This window comes from Teleopsis dalmanni, chromosome 1, assembly GCF_002237135.1.
Source record: "Teleopsis dalmanni isolate 2A chromosome 1, ASM223713v2, whole genome shotgun sequence".
Classification (NCBI taxonomy): domain Eukaryota; kingdom Metazoa; phylum Arthropoda; class Insecta; order Diptera; family Diopsidae; genus Teleopsis; species Teleopsis dalmanni.
Window position 1 is genome coordinate 197,503,793 of NC_051846.1, and position 19,774 is coordinate 197,523,566.

The 19,774-nt window shown below is 29.1% G+C and overlaps 1 protein-coding gene across 1 annotated transcript; it reads left to right on the plus strand.

The window, feature by feature from the left end:
- Positions 1-1,467: 1,467 nt before the first annotated feature.
- LOC119671156 (chitinase-like protein Idgf4) lies at positions 1,468-7,577 on the plus strand. The gene is made up of 3 exons (XM_038081690.1): positions 1,468-1,686; positions 6,200-6,760; positions 6,823-7,577. Exons 1-3 carry the CDS (start codon positions 1,584-1,586, stop codon positions 7,467-7,469), a joined length of 1,311 nt encoding a protein of 436 aa, XP_037937618.1. The 5' UTR covers positions 1,468-1,583; the 3' UTR covers positions 7,470-7,577.
- Positions 7,578-19,774: the final 12,197 nt, after the last annotated feature.

Sequence of the window (19,774 nt, forward strand, 5' to 3'; positions counted from 1 at the left end):
AGAAGTACAACTTAAGCAAAAATGAAAATAAATCATAATTTAACGAATTTAAACAATTTCACGAATCCAGGTTATAGTCAAAAATATGAAAAAATTGAAAAATACATATATTGAGGATATATGTATATGGAAAGCATTAGATAATAAGTATTTTATTAACACAATTTACTCTATATAAAACGCTATAAGAAAATAAATATATCTGAAATATATCTCTTTTCTTCGCTATTATTTTTTATTAACAAATATTTTTATGTTACAATTATAAAATAAAATCGAAATAATATAATTTACAAAATAAGTTGCCCTAATACACTCACGCAAGCAGTCAGTGTTCAACTTATAATCAATTTACTCAGCACAAATATTTATAATTTTAAATATAATTTTGTTCGTTTGACTCGCCTATTCATTAAATGCCTTTTCACACAGCATATCTTGATCTTATCTTGATTTTGTTCCTAATGTTTATTTTTATAGTTATGTTAATAGAAATAGAAATAATAATCATTGTCATAAAATTTAGATTTGTTTTACTTTAGTTTATGGCAATTATTAATGAAAACGCTTTTGATTTAATTAAATAGAAATTACAATTTAATGGTTTTTTTGGTTGTCGGATAAATATGACGATTATATGTATTATGTAAATGTGCTATTAGCAAAATTCTACTTAAATAACAACTGCTAAAGTGACAATTATCAGTTTATGGCAAATATTAATTGTTATTAATTTTAAATTGTATAAATAACAATTGATTTGCAATTTTGTTTGTCGGATCAATATGACTATAAATGTATAGTATGAATCAGCTATTAACTAAATTATATTAATATAACAACAGCCAAAGTGCCAATTATCATGAGAAAAAAGAAAATAGAAAAAATAAGAAATAGCCAAGACACAAGCGTGGTATATAGCCACGAGGAAGCTACGAAGTTGAATCCTTACTGAACTACATTTATACATGTGTGTATTCTAAGAATACTATTATTCTTTAATTATACATTGATTAATTGGAATTATCTTAAAGAGTCTTCAAAAGTAAATGTCTGACTTTAAGTCTGTCGTAAATGAAATATACTGCAAAAAAGCATAACAAAAATAATATTTATTTAAAGAAAGTGCCAGTCAACAGCACCTAAAGTAGAAAAAACACTTCGTAAAAAGTTTTTGAATAGACAGCAATGTTAAAAAATACATGCACATAATATACACATATAATATATGACAACTATATTCCTTTAGTCTGCTAACACCGTCAGTAGCGTACTTCAACCAAATAAATAATAACAACAATTGAAGTAAAATAATATGAAATAAAATAAAAATTAAAAAGAAGGCAATTAGCACTAAAACTGAATCTGTCTCATTATCAATTTTTGTTTTCAATTTCAATTCAATTTTGTTGTTATTTAAATGCGGCTTTCAAAAGGTTTGCTTAGAGCGCGTCTCAAGATCACTGATCAGTTTCAGTTTTAGCTTTGATGCGAACGGTTCGCATTGCAGACAAGTGTGCTAAATATAATTAAAATATTTTTATAATTTAGTGTTTAGTTTTAATCTAAAATAAAGAAACAAAATGAAATTTTTCGTTTTGTTATCCCTTTTTGTGAGCGCTTATGCAGCTGCGGGTAATTCACATTTGGTTTGCTACTACGAGGGAAAAAGCTACCTACGTGAAGGTGAGTTACTGCAACAAATTAGAAAAATATTATGCAAAAACGATTAAAAGAAATTAAAACATAAAAAATAGAAATAGAAAAATAAAAATATAAAACAAAACCAGAAAAACAACAAAAAATAATATATATAACGTTAAAAAATAATAATAGAAATGCAAAAATGAAATGAAATTTAGTCATTCCATTGCCAAGAGGAAAGATTTGAAAGGATTTAAAAGATTTCAATTTCACTTAAAATAATTGAGTTGGTCTCATAGGACATTGCAACATACTGGGATACTGAAAATGTGTTTTAATATTTCGGTTGTTTAAAAGGACCAAAATGAAATTTAAAATAAAATTGTGAAAAATTTTATTTCAGTCTTATATGGAATTTTTCAAATTTTCTAAAAATTTTTAGAAAATTTATTTCATAATAATAATTCATAAATATATTTTAATTTAAAAGTTTTTTCTCAAATGATTTAATATCAAATATAATTTTTTTAAATTTTTATGTCTCATTTTATCTATAATTAGACTGAATATTAATTATAAATATAAAAGTATATGATATATTAATAAAAATTGAATAGAAAAACTACACTGTTATAATGTGTATATAATTATATATAATTATCTTCCAATTGTGAACTTCGGAATAAGTTATTTAAGATATAAAACTACTTAAAGTTAACCCTTATTACTTTTTCGAATTTATGAAAAATATTTATTAGGTGTGGCGTGTACCTTGAATTTCTATAATTTCAATTATTTAATACTGTATGTACTAATTACCCTTCATTTGGGTATTTTTTTAATATTAAATTATTGATTCGAAGCACATATTCTAGAAAATTATTTGTGATATGATAAATAATAGCGATAAAATATATTCTGATGAACTTAGCATTTTAAAATTATTTTTTAATTAATTTGCATATTTTAAATATAAAAGTATAAATATGACTGAAATAATAAAACTTGATTAAATTGTAAGTATCTCATTTCTAAAGATGTAGAATTATCAGAATATATAATACATTGCATAATTTAATATAATCAAGAAATAGACACTTTAATTATATAAAATTCTTATAACTATAGAAATATATGTATATTGTTGTTTATTGTTATTTAGTTATTCTTTATTTACTTGCACTTATATAAAAATTCAATAAAAGAAAAATTATTTGTTAAGTTAAAGGTTATCAAATTTTTATTTATATTTCTTGAGCCCCATCCATGCCAGTTTATAAAAAAGAACCTAAATCACTTTGATTTCACATACAAACTGATTACTACAATAACTCAAATATATAATTGTATATATATATAAATATGATAGCATATGTTAATTAAAGATTAACCTTAAAAAGCTGTTAAAAAATATTATTTTGATAACAATAATAAAAAGAAAAAAAATCACTTAAAAAATAATGTTAAGTAAATTTTTGTAATGTTTGCCAAACACGTAGGAGGTCCGCTAAATGAACAGAATAACTTTTTATAAAATGTAAAATACCGGGTGTATATAAATGTTCAATGTGCTAAAACTTCATATATATAAACGAACATATAAAATAGTTTTAATATACATAAACTAATTATTGCAAAAATACATTTTATTAATAGAAAATATTTTTTAATATTAGGAAATTAGAGTGTCAGTAAATATTCAAACATTTTTAACATAGAAATACTTATATTCAAGTTTTCTATAGAAATATTCAATCCTAATGGCACATTTCTTCATTTCATTTTCACTGAAGCTGACGTTGTTGTTTCAACTATTATTATTATACTAATTATTTTGTTTTTTTTCCTTTCCGTGCATTATATGCACATTTCTTGTTTTGTTTTGTTTGTTTACTAAGAACAATAACTAAGAATGCAAATGCAAGAAGTATGAACTATATATGTGCATTGTATTGCATATATAGGAGTTTGTTTATTCAAAGTCTGCCTCAGTAGATAATGCAATATAAATATTTATGAAGATGATTTCTTAGCGGCGACAAGACGCAAATCACTGCAATTAAAGTCTTAATGAGTAATAGGCACCCTACCCCGAAATAATACTAAGGTAGTCAATGGGTAGATTTAGTTCCGGCAGAAACTCACCAGAGCAGCGGATTGTGGTCAGTACATATGCATTTTCTTCCGCTTATATATATATATATTCCGCTTCCGCAAATAAGTCAGTTAGCCAACTTAGCTTATCCCTCAGTTCTTTCATGTGAACCGTGAATATAAATTTCGTATCTACATTAGCAAGAATCTATACTTACTTTCCAATATTTTTTCTTATATTAACAATATCTTATCCATACTAACCGCCAATGAGGTATAAATATTTTCACAAAATAGATTCTTTTAATGCTTTAATCAATATAAATCAGATTTAAATCAATTATGAACTCTTAATGATCTACTTCACCATGATATTTTTGTTTGTTTTTTGAACCACTCACTATATATCACTTCTGAACCACTATATATCACTTGTGTGTCCATCAAAGACACAAGTACATTGAAAAAGTAAATACAGAATTCTGTCAATCTCGACAATCCACCATATATGTTATGTGCATAAAATTATAAATTAAGTATATTATTATGTCCACTGATGATATATATTTGACAGCATCCCAATCAACTGCTTGGCCAATCCAAGACTTCACTGAATTAAAAATTAAATTAATGTATTAAAAATCATTTTTGTCCCATAGCAAGAAATTTATTTCGAAAAGATATATGACAGGGATAGATTTCCTGTCATAGCACATAAAGATATTATTACAATATTCGATTTATATTAAACTGAATAAGCTTAATAGCAAAAACTTTATGTATGAAGAGTGCTCTAGCTAGTAGCTATATCGAGGCCAAAACTAGCTTTTTATTTTCGCTGTTTAGAGTTTATATCAACCTTTATCATCTTTGTTATATTTTTTTAATATTTACTGCTACCGATAGTTCCCTACTACTGACTATGTATAGTATATATATATATAACTTGCTAAACATCAGTTGACTATAGAAACACTGGCCAGAAAGTTATTAAAGTTTTGATTACTAAATGGTTTTGATCATTTATATTCAATTTTACTTTAGAATACGAATACGAAATTATGATTAATATTAAATATGCTAAGTTATGGATATTTTTTAATAAAATAAAAGAAAATATTTTTATATCGTTTATATTATTGTATAATTATGATTTAGTTTATTTTTCTACCATTTTTCCTACTAATTTTACAATATTTTTTTTATATTTTGTAATATATTATTTGTAATAACTACTTTGTTTGAATAAATTACTTTTTATTCTAGAAATGATTTTTAATTTCAAATGAAATAAATTTGTTTACAGTATACTTAGCACATAATGACAAAAGCGGTAGCATTTTTAATTACTCATTTGAGGTTGTATTCCGCAAAACTCAAACTAATTTTCTCTACTATTTTTAAATTGCAAATTTGTAATTGAACGTAATATTCATATTCTGATCTCATTTACAAAAATAGTAACAAATGACTTTGTATATATATAAAACCGCAGTTACTTACTACTAGATATATATACATATATCTAGAAAAACAATTTAATATTAAATCAATTTGTTAATTTATTATTGCAAATTGAAGCAGGGTCATAAGATCAATTACTCATTGTATATATAAAATTTGAACTTTCTACTAAAATCTGTGAAAAATAAATTGATTCTAATAGTAACATAAGACTATATATATATGCTTTATATGATATATACTGACACTTGCAAACACAACTTTCACTTTAAAGTAAGATTAATGCTTCAATTTACATTTTAAATAAAAAAATGTATGGATATTAAACTTAGTAATATTATTAATATTACAAAAACTAAAAATTATTATATATAATGTATGTTAAATAAAGTCTATATGTATAAATGAAAGTACTATTTAACATGCCTGCAGATATTGTTCTTAAAGCCGATTATTTATAGGTTCTGTATGTGGGTGAATTGTATGTCATATGTTAATCTTTTCTGACAGTAGGCAATTGAAATCTGAGACAGAAATAAAACTACAAAAAAAATTATCTTAATTAATTCTTAGAAAAAGCAAAGCAAAACAATAAAAATCCCAGCTCAGCCTAGCCCCGACGAGCTGTCAATTAGCATCACAGTCGTATGCTTGCCTATCCACTTAATGGTCGTCTCATGTGTGAAGTTACTTATAATGACTTGAAGCTGCTAAAAAGCCCGGTCTCGTTTGCCAGCCTCAAGCGAAAAAAAGCTCACTCTCAGTAGCGCTAATTGACTATGCAAATTTTGAGTTTGTTGTTGTTTTGATGTAACAAAACCAATTCGTTATGTATACCGCGTTAGACAATATGACTAAGTATCAGAAAGTGCGCAACCCAAAATCTCAATGGAATTAAATTCGCATAAAATTAATTTAACTGTTAAATAAAAACAAATTGATTTGATTACGTCAAGCACTTGTACTAAATTCACTTTCTTCAATATTTTTTTTACAGGTCTTGCGAAATTGATCATTAGTGACTTGGAACCGGCTTTGCAATTCTGCTCACATTTGGTTTACGGTTATGCCAGCATTAATCCAACCTCGAATAAATTGGTCAGCCCCAACGAAAAACTGGATTTGGATATTGGCAGTGGTGTTTATCGCGCTTTAACAAATTTGAAAAAGAAATATCCACACTTGAAAGTTTTGTTGAGTGTCGGCGGTGATAGTGACATTGTAGATCCAGATAGCAACAAATATTTGACACTTTTGGAGAGTAGCAATGCGCGCATACCATTCATTAATAGTGCTCACTCCTTAATCAAGACATACGGTTTTGATGGTTTGGATTTAGCTTGGCAATTCCCTAAAAATAAAGCAAAGAAAGTACACAGCGGTATTGGTAAATTCTGGAAAGGATTTAAGAAAATCTTCACTGGTGATTTCGTTGTTGATGAAAAGTCTGAGGAACATAAAGAAGAATTCACTGCTTTAGTACGTGAACTGAAAAATGCTTTCCGTCCAGATAACTATATTTTAGGCTTGACTGTTTTACCAAATGTCAATTCTTCATGTAAGTAATAAAAATATGAAAAGAAATAAAATACTAAAATTTATAACTTATTTTAATTATAGTGTTCTTCGACATCCCTGCTATAATCAATAATTTGGACTATGTTAATCTGATGGCTTATGACTTCAACACACCAGAACGCAATCCAGAAGTTGGCGATTTTCCATCACCAATCTTTGAATTGAATGAACGCAATCCTGAATTCAATGTTAACTATCAAGTGCAACACTGGCTCAACAACCGTGCACCAGCCACTAAACTTAATGTTGGCGTTGCAACATATGGTCGTGCATGGAAGATGACCAAAGATTCTGGTTTGACTGGTTTGCCACCAGTAGCTAGCACTGACGGCGCTGCTGTTACTAGCTTGCAAGAACAATCTCCAGGTCTTTTGAGCTGGCCAGAAGTTTGCTCTAAACTACCCAATCCCGCCAATCAACATTTGAAGGGTGCTGATGCGCCATTGCGTAAAGTGGGTGATCCAACAAAACGGTTTGGCAACTATGCTTATCGCGCCTCTGATGATAACGGTGAGAATGGTATGTGGGTGAGCTATGAAGATCCCGACAGTGCCTCCAATAAGGCTGCATACGTCAAAACCAAAGGCTTAGGTGGCATTGCTCTAGTCGATTTATCTCTCGATGATTTCCGTGGTGCTTGCACTGGTGACAAATATCCTCTTCTTCGCGCCATCAAATACAAATTGTAAATTTATGTTATATTTTTTTATTATTTTGCACTTTTGTTCTCATAACAATTTATCAATAACAATGCTTCAGACATTTTAATAAACGACTTTACATAATTAAAAACTAAAGCTACGAATTCTTTTATGCGTTGGTATTGCTTTTGTAAATGCATGCGTGTCCTTTGGGCCACACCTGACCATGACATTTGTAAAAGTGGAAATTTTCGCAATCGTTTATCTTCGTTGCAGTAAATAAATTTACTTGATTTTTTTCACAATTGGCTGCCATAAATTTCTATTCTAGTGTGGCAGCACAGCAAACGAACACATAGCACACATAGCACACATAGCTCATATACTGGACAACTTCAATAGCATTGAAGACTATAAATCGTATAGTAACCACAGTGAAACACCATTGACTTAGTCCATTTTCATTTGCGGCGAACGTCTAACGTACGCAAGGAATACGAATGTCTTCCGTTTGTCCGTCAGTTTGCGGTCAGTTGGCAATTGTTTTATGTGCGGTTGCGAAAGCACATTGCAATACAATTCATCTTTCTCGTTGGCAACATTCTGGCTGCATTCTGCAATGACACAAATAACAACACCAAATCGAAATGACTTCGAATTTTTCGCTGAGCTTACTGTGCAGTAATTGCACTTTTTACACCACAGTATTACGAAATTTTGGAGATTGAAAAAGAATTGTTCATGCCCTGTTTTGGACAACGAAATTCATTCGGTTGTCCGATTCTTACTTTATGCATTAGTCAAAAATATTTTAAGTCATATCTGATATTTCATGGAACAAGCCTTATGGTTAAATGAAAAACGCCAAGTTCCATGAGTTTATTCGAGTTAAGTTCTCAAAATTATTAGTAAACAAAAATATATCCATTGCACATATGATTATTTCGGGCTAAAACTGCCTCCATAACAAAAATCCCATAATCCCTTATTGTAAATTAATCGCAAAAAATTCAATTGAATATATTCATATTCTTTATATCAGCTTTAAAAAATTAACTTTAAAATTTTTTAAAATAAATTACAGTTGTGACTTCTTCTTCATTGGGACATCAGTGCTTTAAGATCTAAGCCTGTCATGAAATTTACAACATAAATATCAATTATAGGATAGGAGGGTTTTAAACCCAATCATGCGCCAAGTATTGACAATTAAACTATATTCTAAAAGTTTCTACATAGAACTGTTAACACACAAACTTGAGACCAGTTAATCTTTGACTCTGTCCCATGGATGTGGTTAGGGTCCTCTGTTTTTATTTAAATTGACTTTAATGAAATCCCACTTATACTCAATCCTTTCTTTCGCATATTCAATCCCATTCCCTCTCACTCTTATTTTGCCTTATGTTATTGTGTCTCATGTGTACGTATTTGTAATTATTTTTATATTATCTGTTGACAATTAAACTATATTTTAAAACTTTTTACATAGAACTGTAATAGTTTTCACACAAACGAGTCCAATTGATCTTTGGTTCTGTCCAATGGATGTGGTTAGGGTTCTTTGTTTTTATTTAGGATGCCTTCCCACCCCAATCTTTTCCTTATCATCTTCAATCCCTTTCCCTCTCACTCTTCTTTTGCTTATTGTATTGTATCCCATGTGTACGTATTTGTAATTATTTTTATGTTATCTATTAAGTTTTAAGCTTTTTAATCAAATTAGAAACGAACTCTTATGATCTACTTCCACATTATAATTTTATTTCTTGAAGCTGTCACTGCTTTTTTCTAATAATTACTAGTACTGCTGACAAGATATGTAATATGGTAGTAGTGTTTTAGTAGTATTTTAGCTTAGTTTACCTCATTTTAAATGTGTTATACTACAAAGAAATTTAAAACAATTATATTATATATATAAAACCTACAACTACGGCATTTTTGTCGTCTGCCGGAGTTTAAATTAATCTTTTAATAACTTATCTTAAAAATTAAATAAAAATTATTACTAATAAATTTAATTGTACAATATAAATATAAAATTAAATTACTTTAACAAGATTACTTTAAATTACTTTACTTCGACAAATTAGTAGAGTATTAGTAGAGTTTGAAATATTGTAGTCTATTTTTCTTTTAAACATTAAATATTTTCATAACTATATAAACGTATACTCGCATAACATAAAGAGCTTTATTCGACTACACCTGGTCACCTTATTTTAGAATAAATAAAAAAGACTCCATGAGTTCATGAGAATGTGAGAATGTGTGTAACCGCGAGCGCAAATGGTGTTGTCATTGCTAAACATCGCTTGAATAATGCGATAAATTATTAATATTTTATTAACAAACTCTTGTTGAAAATGCTGGGCGCTTGGTATATTTCGAACAATATGATTAAGACATATTTTATAAATGTTTAAGAAATTGTTTAAAACAGGTTGTGGTTTTAATCTTATTAAATTAAACAAATTAAGTATACATATATATGTAAAGTATTGTTGTGTTAATTCATAGTTAATTTTGTGTAGGAAATAAATATATTTAATAAATAAGCACAATTAAAATTCTGTAGTAATTTAAGTATTAAAATTACTACATAAATAAAAGTAATTCCACCATAAAGTTAGTTATGGGGAGGAAAGAATTACTTTTTTCCAAAAAACTAAATTATTTAAATATATTAGAAATTAAAGTAAAACAATATCAAGTGACAGAACTCTTCAAAAACTAAATATATTATTGAATATATCTAATACTACATGGCAACTTAATAACCATGAGGTGTATGCATTGCTACTACTGAACCAGTTCAACTCATATATCACCTTATACATTCTAGATCTTAACATTACTAGTTAATAAAGACTAATCACATTATTAAATATGCTTAACTGTAAAAAATGTCTTGAGAATCTGGAGAATATAATATAGTAAAAACGATATATTGTAATAAATAACGTTTAAATTCAAAAATACAAATACAAATATTATAACACATATTGCTTCAGTGGTTTTGAGTACATATATAAATACACATTTATATTTTAGAATATCCTCGATGTCTCTTTTATAATATTACAAACATCTTAACAAATCTAATATACCATACTATAGAGTAAATGTTATAATAAGGTTATAATAAGATTTATCAAAAACCGTGCTATTTCATTTAAGATATTAGAACAATACTCTAATAAATCTTACTCTAATAATACTCTAATAATATTTATTCAATAACAATTAAAATCAAATAAAGATTTCATACAGTTCACTTATAGAAATTATTAACCAATATTTATGGTAGTATCTATAAAAGAATATTTTTGACTTAACTTGCTTTAACACAAGCATTTTTAAATCACTAATAGAGTAACAAAAATTATTCCCATATCAGTCCAATAATTTTTTCTTCAATTTTTGTTATGCTAATTATACTACATTTCATCTGCAGCTTTACAACAAACAGTTAACCACTGCTTGAACTACTATCCCTATGCAGCATTTTCATTGATATATAGTGAATTTCGAAACTCCACATATGTACATCTTCTTTGCCGAAAAATGTCAAAATGAGCTGCTCTTTGTTTCATGCATCCATAGACGAGCAGAATGCATTCATAGTCCATAGTCAAACCCAAATTTTGGTAAGAACACTAAATCGTTGCTGTCGTTGTTGTCGTTGCTGTTATTGATATGCCTTAAAGTGTCGATTATACTAGATTACACAAACAAACGAATGCATTTGTAAAAGAACATCAATTTTTGTGGGCCACACAAATGCAAGTGTCCTTAACAATGCCCAAAATAATTGCAACACAAACCCAAAAGCCAAGCAAACATCTCTCAAGCATAACTAAATGTGCCATAACTGTTCCGGTCCTGCTGCTCTTACAACTGCGACTGTAGTTGTTACTACTGGAATCTGCTTACAGGATCCTAATGGTTTCAATTTGTTTGCAGTTTTATTCTGAAGGATTTTACTATCCCACAATTCAATATGAATCTGATTTATATGAAATATTTGAGTTTGAATGAAATAATTATTTGTTGAAATAACTTTTAATTAAATAAAATTCAATTTTAATGTATATTAGGTTCACTGCCACTTTAACTAATGTTCATGTATCCATTATAATAGCATTTCTAAAATTAATGCTTATTATACATAAGATAAAATATATTAGCATTTTAATGCAAATTTAGTCTGGCAGGGTTTAATTTTCATAAATTATGTAAAGTGAAAAAGCACATATACAGTCTCTTAATATGTGTATAAATTCCACTTAATTTTTTTTAACTATTTTTATTGAGTTATTACTTTATTCATATAAATTTCAGACTGATGCATTAAATGTTTCAATTCTTGTAATGTGTAAATTTCTCTATAATAATTACAAGAGAAGTTGTCTTGATGTAGGATGTATAAGACGTTAACCGACGTTTACTCCATTAGATAACTTCCATGTATCTTAATTACAGATTTTTCGCCGTTTTGCTACCACATTCCTCGCAAGAACCCTAGTATAGAAGAGTAGAGACTAAATGCATCCCGCCGAATTTAGATAATTTAATAGGTCTTTCGTCTTCACTGATGAACAGTCTGATCAACTATCAAAGAAGTATCTTCCTAAGAACCTATATCTTTTGGACGCCAAAGCCGGGCAATCACAGAGAATGGTTTAATGGTTTTGTTTCTCCTGCGGGTTTCCACAACTTCTGCAGTGAGGATTATGGGGATTGCGCAGAGTCTATGCATGGGTTCGTACACACTAATGACCAAACAGAACTGCAGTAAGCCTTGCAGTGTTCACGCGGCCTTCTTGGATGATTTCCGAGGATCTCTTTTTATTAGAGGTGGACCATGTTAACCTGAGAGTTGCACATGACTTAAGTGCTTTCCATCTGTTATTGGCAAGTTGCAGAAAATAGAGGAAGGTGCTTCTATTAATGGTTTCTAGGGGAATATAAAACGGAACCGCCACATTTTTAGTACTTGAGAAGTACTTTCTCTTTCACATTATTGCAGAGAATCAATTTAGTTTGTATACTTAACTGCTTCTTGATATTTAAAAAGATTTATTTTGAAAGATTTATTTGAAAGTCTTTCCTTAACAAAACTTTAATTATACCTGTAATTAGCACAAGCCAACATGTAAATAGGTTATCATACAAAACTCAAGCTCAACTAAATGCAAGAAAACCAATATAACTTCTAGACTGAAAAATTGACTTTTTCGTGATACTTTCACATACTTCATCAAAATTAATGTAAAAAATATTGCTATAAGAGTTTAGTTTGATTTAGTCCAAGTAATAAACTATTCACATAAAAAACGGTGCACTAAAGAGTAAATATTAAACAAATTAAAAAGAGTAAAACAATTTTTTTTTACAACTTTTAAGAATTTTTATATAAAAATGCGGTTCACTATTTTGCAAAAAGTAGCCGTAAACAACGAAATGTTGCCATCATAAATTTTTAAAAATAAAATGGAGCGAGACCATCAAACAGAGCAGATCGAAACAGTACACCAATGGCTACAAATGGACCAGTCAAATATGATACATAAAATAAATATAAATATAAACAAGTATAGTTCATGCAATCATGAAGAGTAAAAACCCTTGAAGCCCATGAGAAAAATTGAGTATGCAATGCACGTTATGATAAAAATTGTTATAAACAAACATTTGCCCACACGTCTAACCACCCGCCCGCTCACACGTACACACACAAAATATTTGCCATAAAAAATTAGTAGTTGCACTTGCACAGTGGAAGGACATGGACACAACTAGGGACCTTACGCTCAGACATATTTGCACAGTCAATGATGCACAAAAAAGTAATCCAAAGTTTTTCTTTTTTTCGCCCATAGAGAAATATCGCGTTTGAAACAAAAAAATGGAAGAATATTTGTCTAGAATGAAAAGATACAGAGCGCAAGAATATTTGGATGATGTGTTTGCGATGTAGAGTTATAAATTTGAATATAAAAATTATTTCAAATACTTAGGGAGTAAGTGTTTTTTTATGATTCAAGTTGTTTATATAAAAATGAATAGAAAATATATTAATAGATGTAATAATAAAAATATATTTTCAATAGTTGAGTAAAATAATTAAACTTTTCATCAGTTTGTTGCTAAAACCAAGCAGGGAATATGTATTTTAATTAAAATATGAACTAAAATTTAAATAAAAAATAAAAAGCACAAAAATATTATACTACAAAAGTAATTCCAAAGCTTGTTCCTTTCAAAATTTTAATTTGGCAACTCTATTATAATACTGGGATAATATACCAGAATTAAAACAATATTGTATGAATCTATCAAAAGAAAAACAAATCATCCCAGGAATCCTAACAGGGCAGTGTAAACTCAAATACCACCTCACAAGACTGAGTATACTTACGGATGCAAACTGTAGATCCTCTGAAGAGAATGAGGACTCGGCCACACATGTGCTGTTAGAATGACCTACGCTAATGCACATACGGAAAAGGTTCCTGGGAATGTATATTCTTACGGAAGAGTCAATACAACTCTGTAAAGTAGGTTCTATATAATTTTTAATGAACGCAACAGGGCTTAGAGACCTACTCTAAATACAGAAGGGTTTAGACCAGACGATCGCAGTGCCACATCCCCTACCAATAATAATTGTAATGATACGTGCCAAATAGAACTCTTATCAAAAGTATGTTATGTTTAGTGAAAGTTTTGCAATTTTACAAATAGATCACTTAACATCCGCTAAATATGTTAGGCATTATAACAAAAATTTCTCATACAACTAAAGTACCGACTAACTAAAGTACTGACATAAGTTGTATTTAAGTTATACAGTTTACTAACTTAAAGCGTACTTAAGTTAATTTTGAGACTTGATATTTTAAGAAACTTAATCTGTCACATAAGTGCTAAAGGTTGTCAACAACCTAAACTATCGATAACGATTTAAATTTCTCCATTACAAGTACACGGCATTAGAGACTATTCTACGTTATATTATGGTTTGTTTGAAATGTGAATTTGCATTCAACTAAGATAAGTACTGAATTCATCTGACCAAACCATTGGTACATTATACGCCTCAGTAATCATGCAGTTTGTCATAACCATCGTTTTTTTTTTTGGAAATGACGGAAGAGATCATGTTTTTAAGGACAATCCTCAAATTCTTGAAGCTTTGTAGAACAATATTCATTACTCATCAAGTTATGACCGAGCTATTACTAGTTATGTATAATAACAAGTAGTCCACGAAAATTACATAAAAATGATCCAGCATTGTTAGACGCCAACTGGAAGACATTTGTATAACGTATTTTACTTATGATGTGGAAATTATATATTGAAATATAAATTTGATCGAAATGTTTATCGAAAAAGTGTTTTATATAAGCTTATGCCTGGTTCAGATGACAATCATAAATGGCAACTGCATTAGCATTCACAATTCCACAAAGTTCAAGCAACTGAATCTCAAAATTGTTGAATGTTCTTGCAAGCATTGAGTGACTGAATGTAGTTGTCATTAGCATGGGATACTACCGATATGTCTACGTTTTTCTATGCTATTAAATAGTACTTTTTTCACATATTTAGTGTTCTTATCTGAATTTGCAAGAAGTGTTTATTCAGGATATAAGGGTAAGTTTACCCTTGATTGCGCGATGGATGGAGGTCTACGTTACTCTCTAATGTGAATGCAATTTAATACACTAATTCATAGAGGCATATTTGGTAAGTAAAGTAAGTGGCAATTTACTCTAACAAAAGATGTTTACAATGTTTTGAAAATATCCCGATCTTAAAGGACTTTCTGTGCGACTAAATTTTTTAAAATTGAAAATCATATTAATTGGAAATTTATCGAATGTAACCTAATTAAGGAATTAAATAAAAACTAAAATGAACTGATTTTGAAATAGTTATTTAAATTTAGAATTCAGAAAAATATGTCACATCAAATGATAATTTCTACTTTTTTATTATATATTTTTACGTTTTATCTTAAAGTACATAGTTTTCTTTACTTTTAAACAAAAATTCATAACTTCCTTGCTACAGATAATCTCCCCTTACAATCAAATACAATAATTGTTTTACTTACACATGCGGGACAACTGTCCCGCACACATTTATGCACTCTTAATGAAGTACTAAAACCATTTTTGGTAAAAGACTCTGGCGAAATACCAACATAAGCAACTCAAAGAAGAAAGTAGATACTAACTGTGCTCCAGCATTATTTCCAGATTTTAATGTATGTACTCGCATAGGTAGAGCGTAAGATAAAGCTTCTCTTTTGCAATGACAGACTTACTCATACAACCCGTTCAACAATTTACTTGAAATATTTTACTATTTTTTTCATATTAATTTTATTTTTTTTATGTATTTTGGTTATTTGACTTTTGCAGGTGCACCGAAACTTTTTCATGAAAAAAAAGAAAAATAAGCTTGGTTGGAAGAGAATCAACTTACAAACCCAGTAACCAACTGCATTTGAAATAAAGTCGAAGCCCGCATGGACACAACGTCAACTGTAACTTTGGCTCACACAATTCAAACTTCGGTGAAAAAGTTTCTTCTTTAACTGGCTCCTGGCCAAGATTGTTATAATTAATTAATTAGAATTGTAATTGTTGTATATATAAGACAGAAAGAAAAAAAGAGTTAGATAGGAACGATTAAAAATATTCCACATCAGAAAGCAAATTTATTTTTAAATATTTTTTTAGTTGTCCACATAATTTAAAAAATTATTTTTTATTATAGAATTCATTACTTTTTTAGTTAAAATAAAGTTAGTTAAAAAATTATTTTATTTCATACAGCGTTTATATATATTCAAAATGGTCAGTAAAAAAGACCTACACTCACAAAAATAAATAGCACAATATTACATTTTTTATAGTTATGCTACCTTTATAGCATTATGCTACCTTTATTTTGATTTTAAACTCATTAACTTAGAACACTTCACTATTTTTAGAAATATAAGTTTCAGACATTTAAGTATCTGATATTTAAGTATCAGATGTTAAGATCTCAAAAGTCACACTCACAAAAATAAATAGCACAATATTACATTTTTTATAGTTATGCTACCTTTATAGCATTATGCTACCTTTATTTTGATTTTAAACTCATTAACTTAGAACACTTCACTATTTTTAGAAATATAAGTTTCAGACATTTAAGTATCTGATATTTAAGTATCAGATGTTAAGATCTCAAAAGTCGCGATTTTGGCTAGTTGGCACCTACCTCTCCGCTGCCTATAATCAGTGGTTATTCGTCTTTTAAGTAGAAAATATATAAATCTCATACAATCTCAATGTATAAAACTAGACACACTCTGTTGAGTTTATAATCTATAGTTTAACTGACATCTTATCCTTACCGATAAACAGTATTTTTTAGAGAAAGTCTTTCTCTTCTTTTTAGTTGACAAAGTGGGAAAGCATCTGATAATTAAGTTGTTTGGTTGGCAGCTACCCTTAAGCTTACTATAATTTTAAAAGTGACTTTTTTAGCCAGAAACCAGAATATGAAACTGGATAACCTCTGTTAAATACCTTTTTATACTATAAGACAGCATAGTGAGGGTGGTTTAAAAAAATATTTTATGCTTACCGTCAAGCTTCCCACTTTAAAATCCATATAGTTTGGTATCCAAAACAGAAAATATATGTTTGTTTCTTCTATCCTTCCATCTTCCAACTTTTTGTCAAAGTTTCCAAAACTAATATGATGACTGTTAAAAAGTGTGGAATTTCTCCTGTTAATGATTTGTCATTGTCTATTTATTATATAATAATATATGTTATTGTATGAGTACCAGATCAATCGGTATATTTGAAATTTTGTAAGTGAATATTACTTATTAATGGTATGTCGCGGTAGGCAATTGTCTGTTTTAATAATAATAATTTCGTAAAATAAATTCGAACTAGATGTTCACTTGTTGTACATCTCACTAATGGTGGTTTATTACTAGATATTTTTTAATAATAATTATTTTGTATGAATTATTTGCTTCTATAATAATAATTACTTTATATTATTTATATAAGAACTTTATTTGACAATAATAAAATAATTAATTACAATTGTATAAATGATAATAATCATTCCTTTAAACAATGATAATGATAATAACAATGAAAGTTCATAAATCGGATACTAAGTGCATTAGACATGTGCTTACAACTTCAGTGTTTGACATCTTAGCACTAACTGTCTGACTGAAGTACTTCAAACCAAAATAATTCCCTATGTTGCTGCTACGGTGTTGCCACCTTGTAATATATATTTGCCGCTACACATCAATTTCTACAATACATCCTACAAGTGATAGCGTATGCTTTCTGTAATAATAATCGTTATATAAATATATTTGTCTGCCTAAAGTGAAGTCCCTATTCTCTTTGAAATACCACTTTATCCTCTATGGTAATAATCGATGGCGTCATGTGAATTTTTCTTTTCTGTATCAATGTTTTTGTTCAACTGCTCCACTCTTTACCAATTGAAAAGTTTACAAAGATTAGAGGTACTCTAACAATTCTAACTTTTTTAGCAGAAGACATACGAGAGCAATTGGTTGCAATGAATCCACAAAAATATCAATTAAAAAAGGACGAATTTTTTTGTTTGTGGCCGTTTGAATGAACGGTGGAGTGCATATTAGTACATGGCACAATTTCTAAGCAAATTACGACTCCTCGAATTGAAGGATGAAGTACTTACATGACCGAAAGAAAAACTTTATGCATTAGTAACTTTAGAAGAGTTGTCAACTTTAGATAACTGAGGTACATAATCGAATTTACTTATCTGCTTACAACACAAATGCAAAAGCTGACAAACACATATGCAAAACGTGCAGCAGCACATTTTTAACAACTCCTCAACAACAAACCGAACTACAAATTTTATGGTTGCTACTTGCTGCTACTGATGCTGCTACTGCTGCTACTACTGCTGATACTGCCACAATTTTTGTAGTGATATTGCATCTGCACAGCTACTACTACTATTGCTGACAAGCTGCTCCACAAGTTTCCTATTAGATGAATCGAATTTCTGGTTTTACGGTGACTAAATTCGATTGGAAATTTTGTTGAAAGTTGTACTCATTTCAGTCATCAATGTCGTTTTGTGTTTGGATGAGTACGTAAAAATGCATTCATGACTGATTACTGTTGTTGTGTGCAATGGGTGCATTTGTGCAGTGTGGATAGCACATTTACATTTTTTAACCAAAATTTCAGTTTTTTTCTTCATTCTCTTCTCTTCTCTTGCACTACTATTTCTTGTTGGTTTTGTTGGGATAGAAATAGAAACTAACTCGACTTCCGTTTTAAATGCTTGAATGCAAGTGAATTGTACAGCATAACTTCCGGACTTAAAGTATGGCATACTATAACGGATGTGTATAAATGATGCGTCAATATCCGTTACCACCGTTGATTAGTAGCTGAACTGAAGCACCAGTTTATACATAAACTACAAATTTGATATTTTAAAATTCTTTTTAAACATAACATGACAAAAGTTAGCAAGTTCCTGCAAAAAAGGTGTACAGCTAAGTTGTAAAATTTATTTATAAAGCAACAAAGTAAAAAAAATCATATTGAATCTAATTTAAAATCTTTGATTAAGAAAGTTTACCACCAAAGGAACCACACAGCAGCGCTCATAACTCATATTCAAGTTCATCGAAAACATTATTCATCATGGTCAGTCGTGCAATTTGGCTTGTACCAATTTTACTGCTTGTGAAAAGTGCCTGAAATTGTAGCTGACATCATTTATATTGGAAAATAATGAAATTCCCCAAACGTGACAACTAAGAATATTTACTATTTTACGACCAATAACAAAATAAACAGTATCAACAGCAACCAGCAGCCAACAAGGACACTAATAAGAGAGTATCTAGCTGGCAAAACAATAAGAAAAACGCACTAAAATCATACATAAAAATATGTATCTTCAGCATAATCGATCAAATTGATGTATGCAACTTTGTTGGAATATTTACTATGTCAGGCAGCGAAGTGGCACAATGCGAGATTTAGTCACAGCCCAACTAACTGAAACGTTATCAGCACAAATGCCTTCAAACCACAAATCGAAAAGGCACAAATTTACGCTTGGAGCACTGCATCGGAGAGCATTGGCAATTTTTTCATTTTTCTTTTTTTGGCAAAATATGTTTCGCATTAGCAAGGCAACGTATTGGGAACATTGAAGTCAACTCCACTTCGATGTAGCAGTGTACAATGTTTAAGTTGACACCGACTCATATTGCGGCTTAATAA

Bases quoted from the DNA above. Each gene is read 5' to 3' on its own strand.
- LOC119671156 (XM_038081690.1), top strand. From the start codon at position 1,584: ATGAAATTTTTCGTTTTGTTATCCCTTTTTGTGAGCGCTTATGCAGCT. The intron at 1,687-6,199 runs GTGAGTTACTGC...TTTTTTTTACAG, and splicing joins AAAAAGCTACCTACGTGAAG to GTCTTGCGAAATTGATCATT. The intron at 6,761-6,822 runs GTAAGTAATAAA...TTTTAATTATAG, and splicing joins ACCAAATGTCAATTCTTCAT to TGTTCTTCGACATCCCTGCT.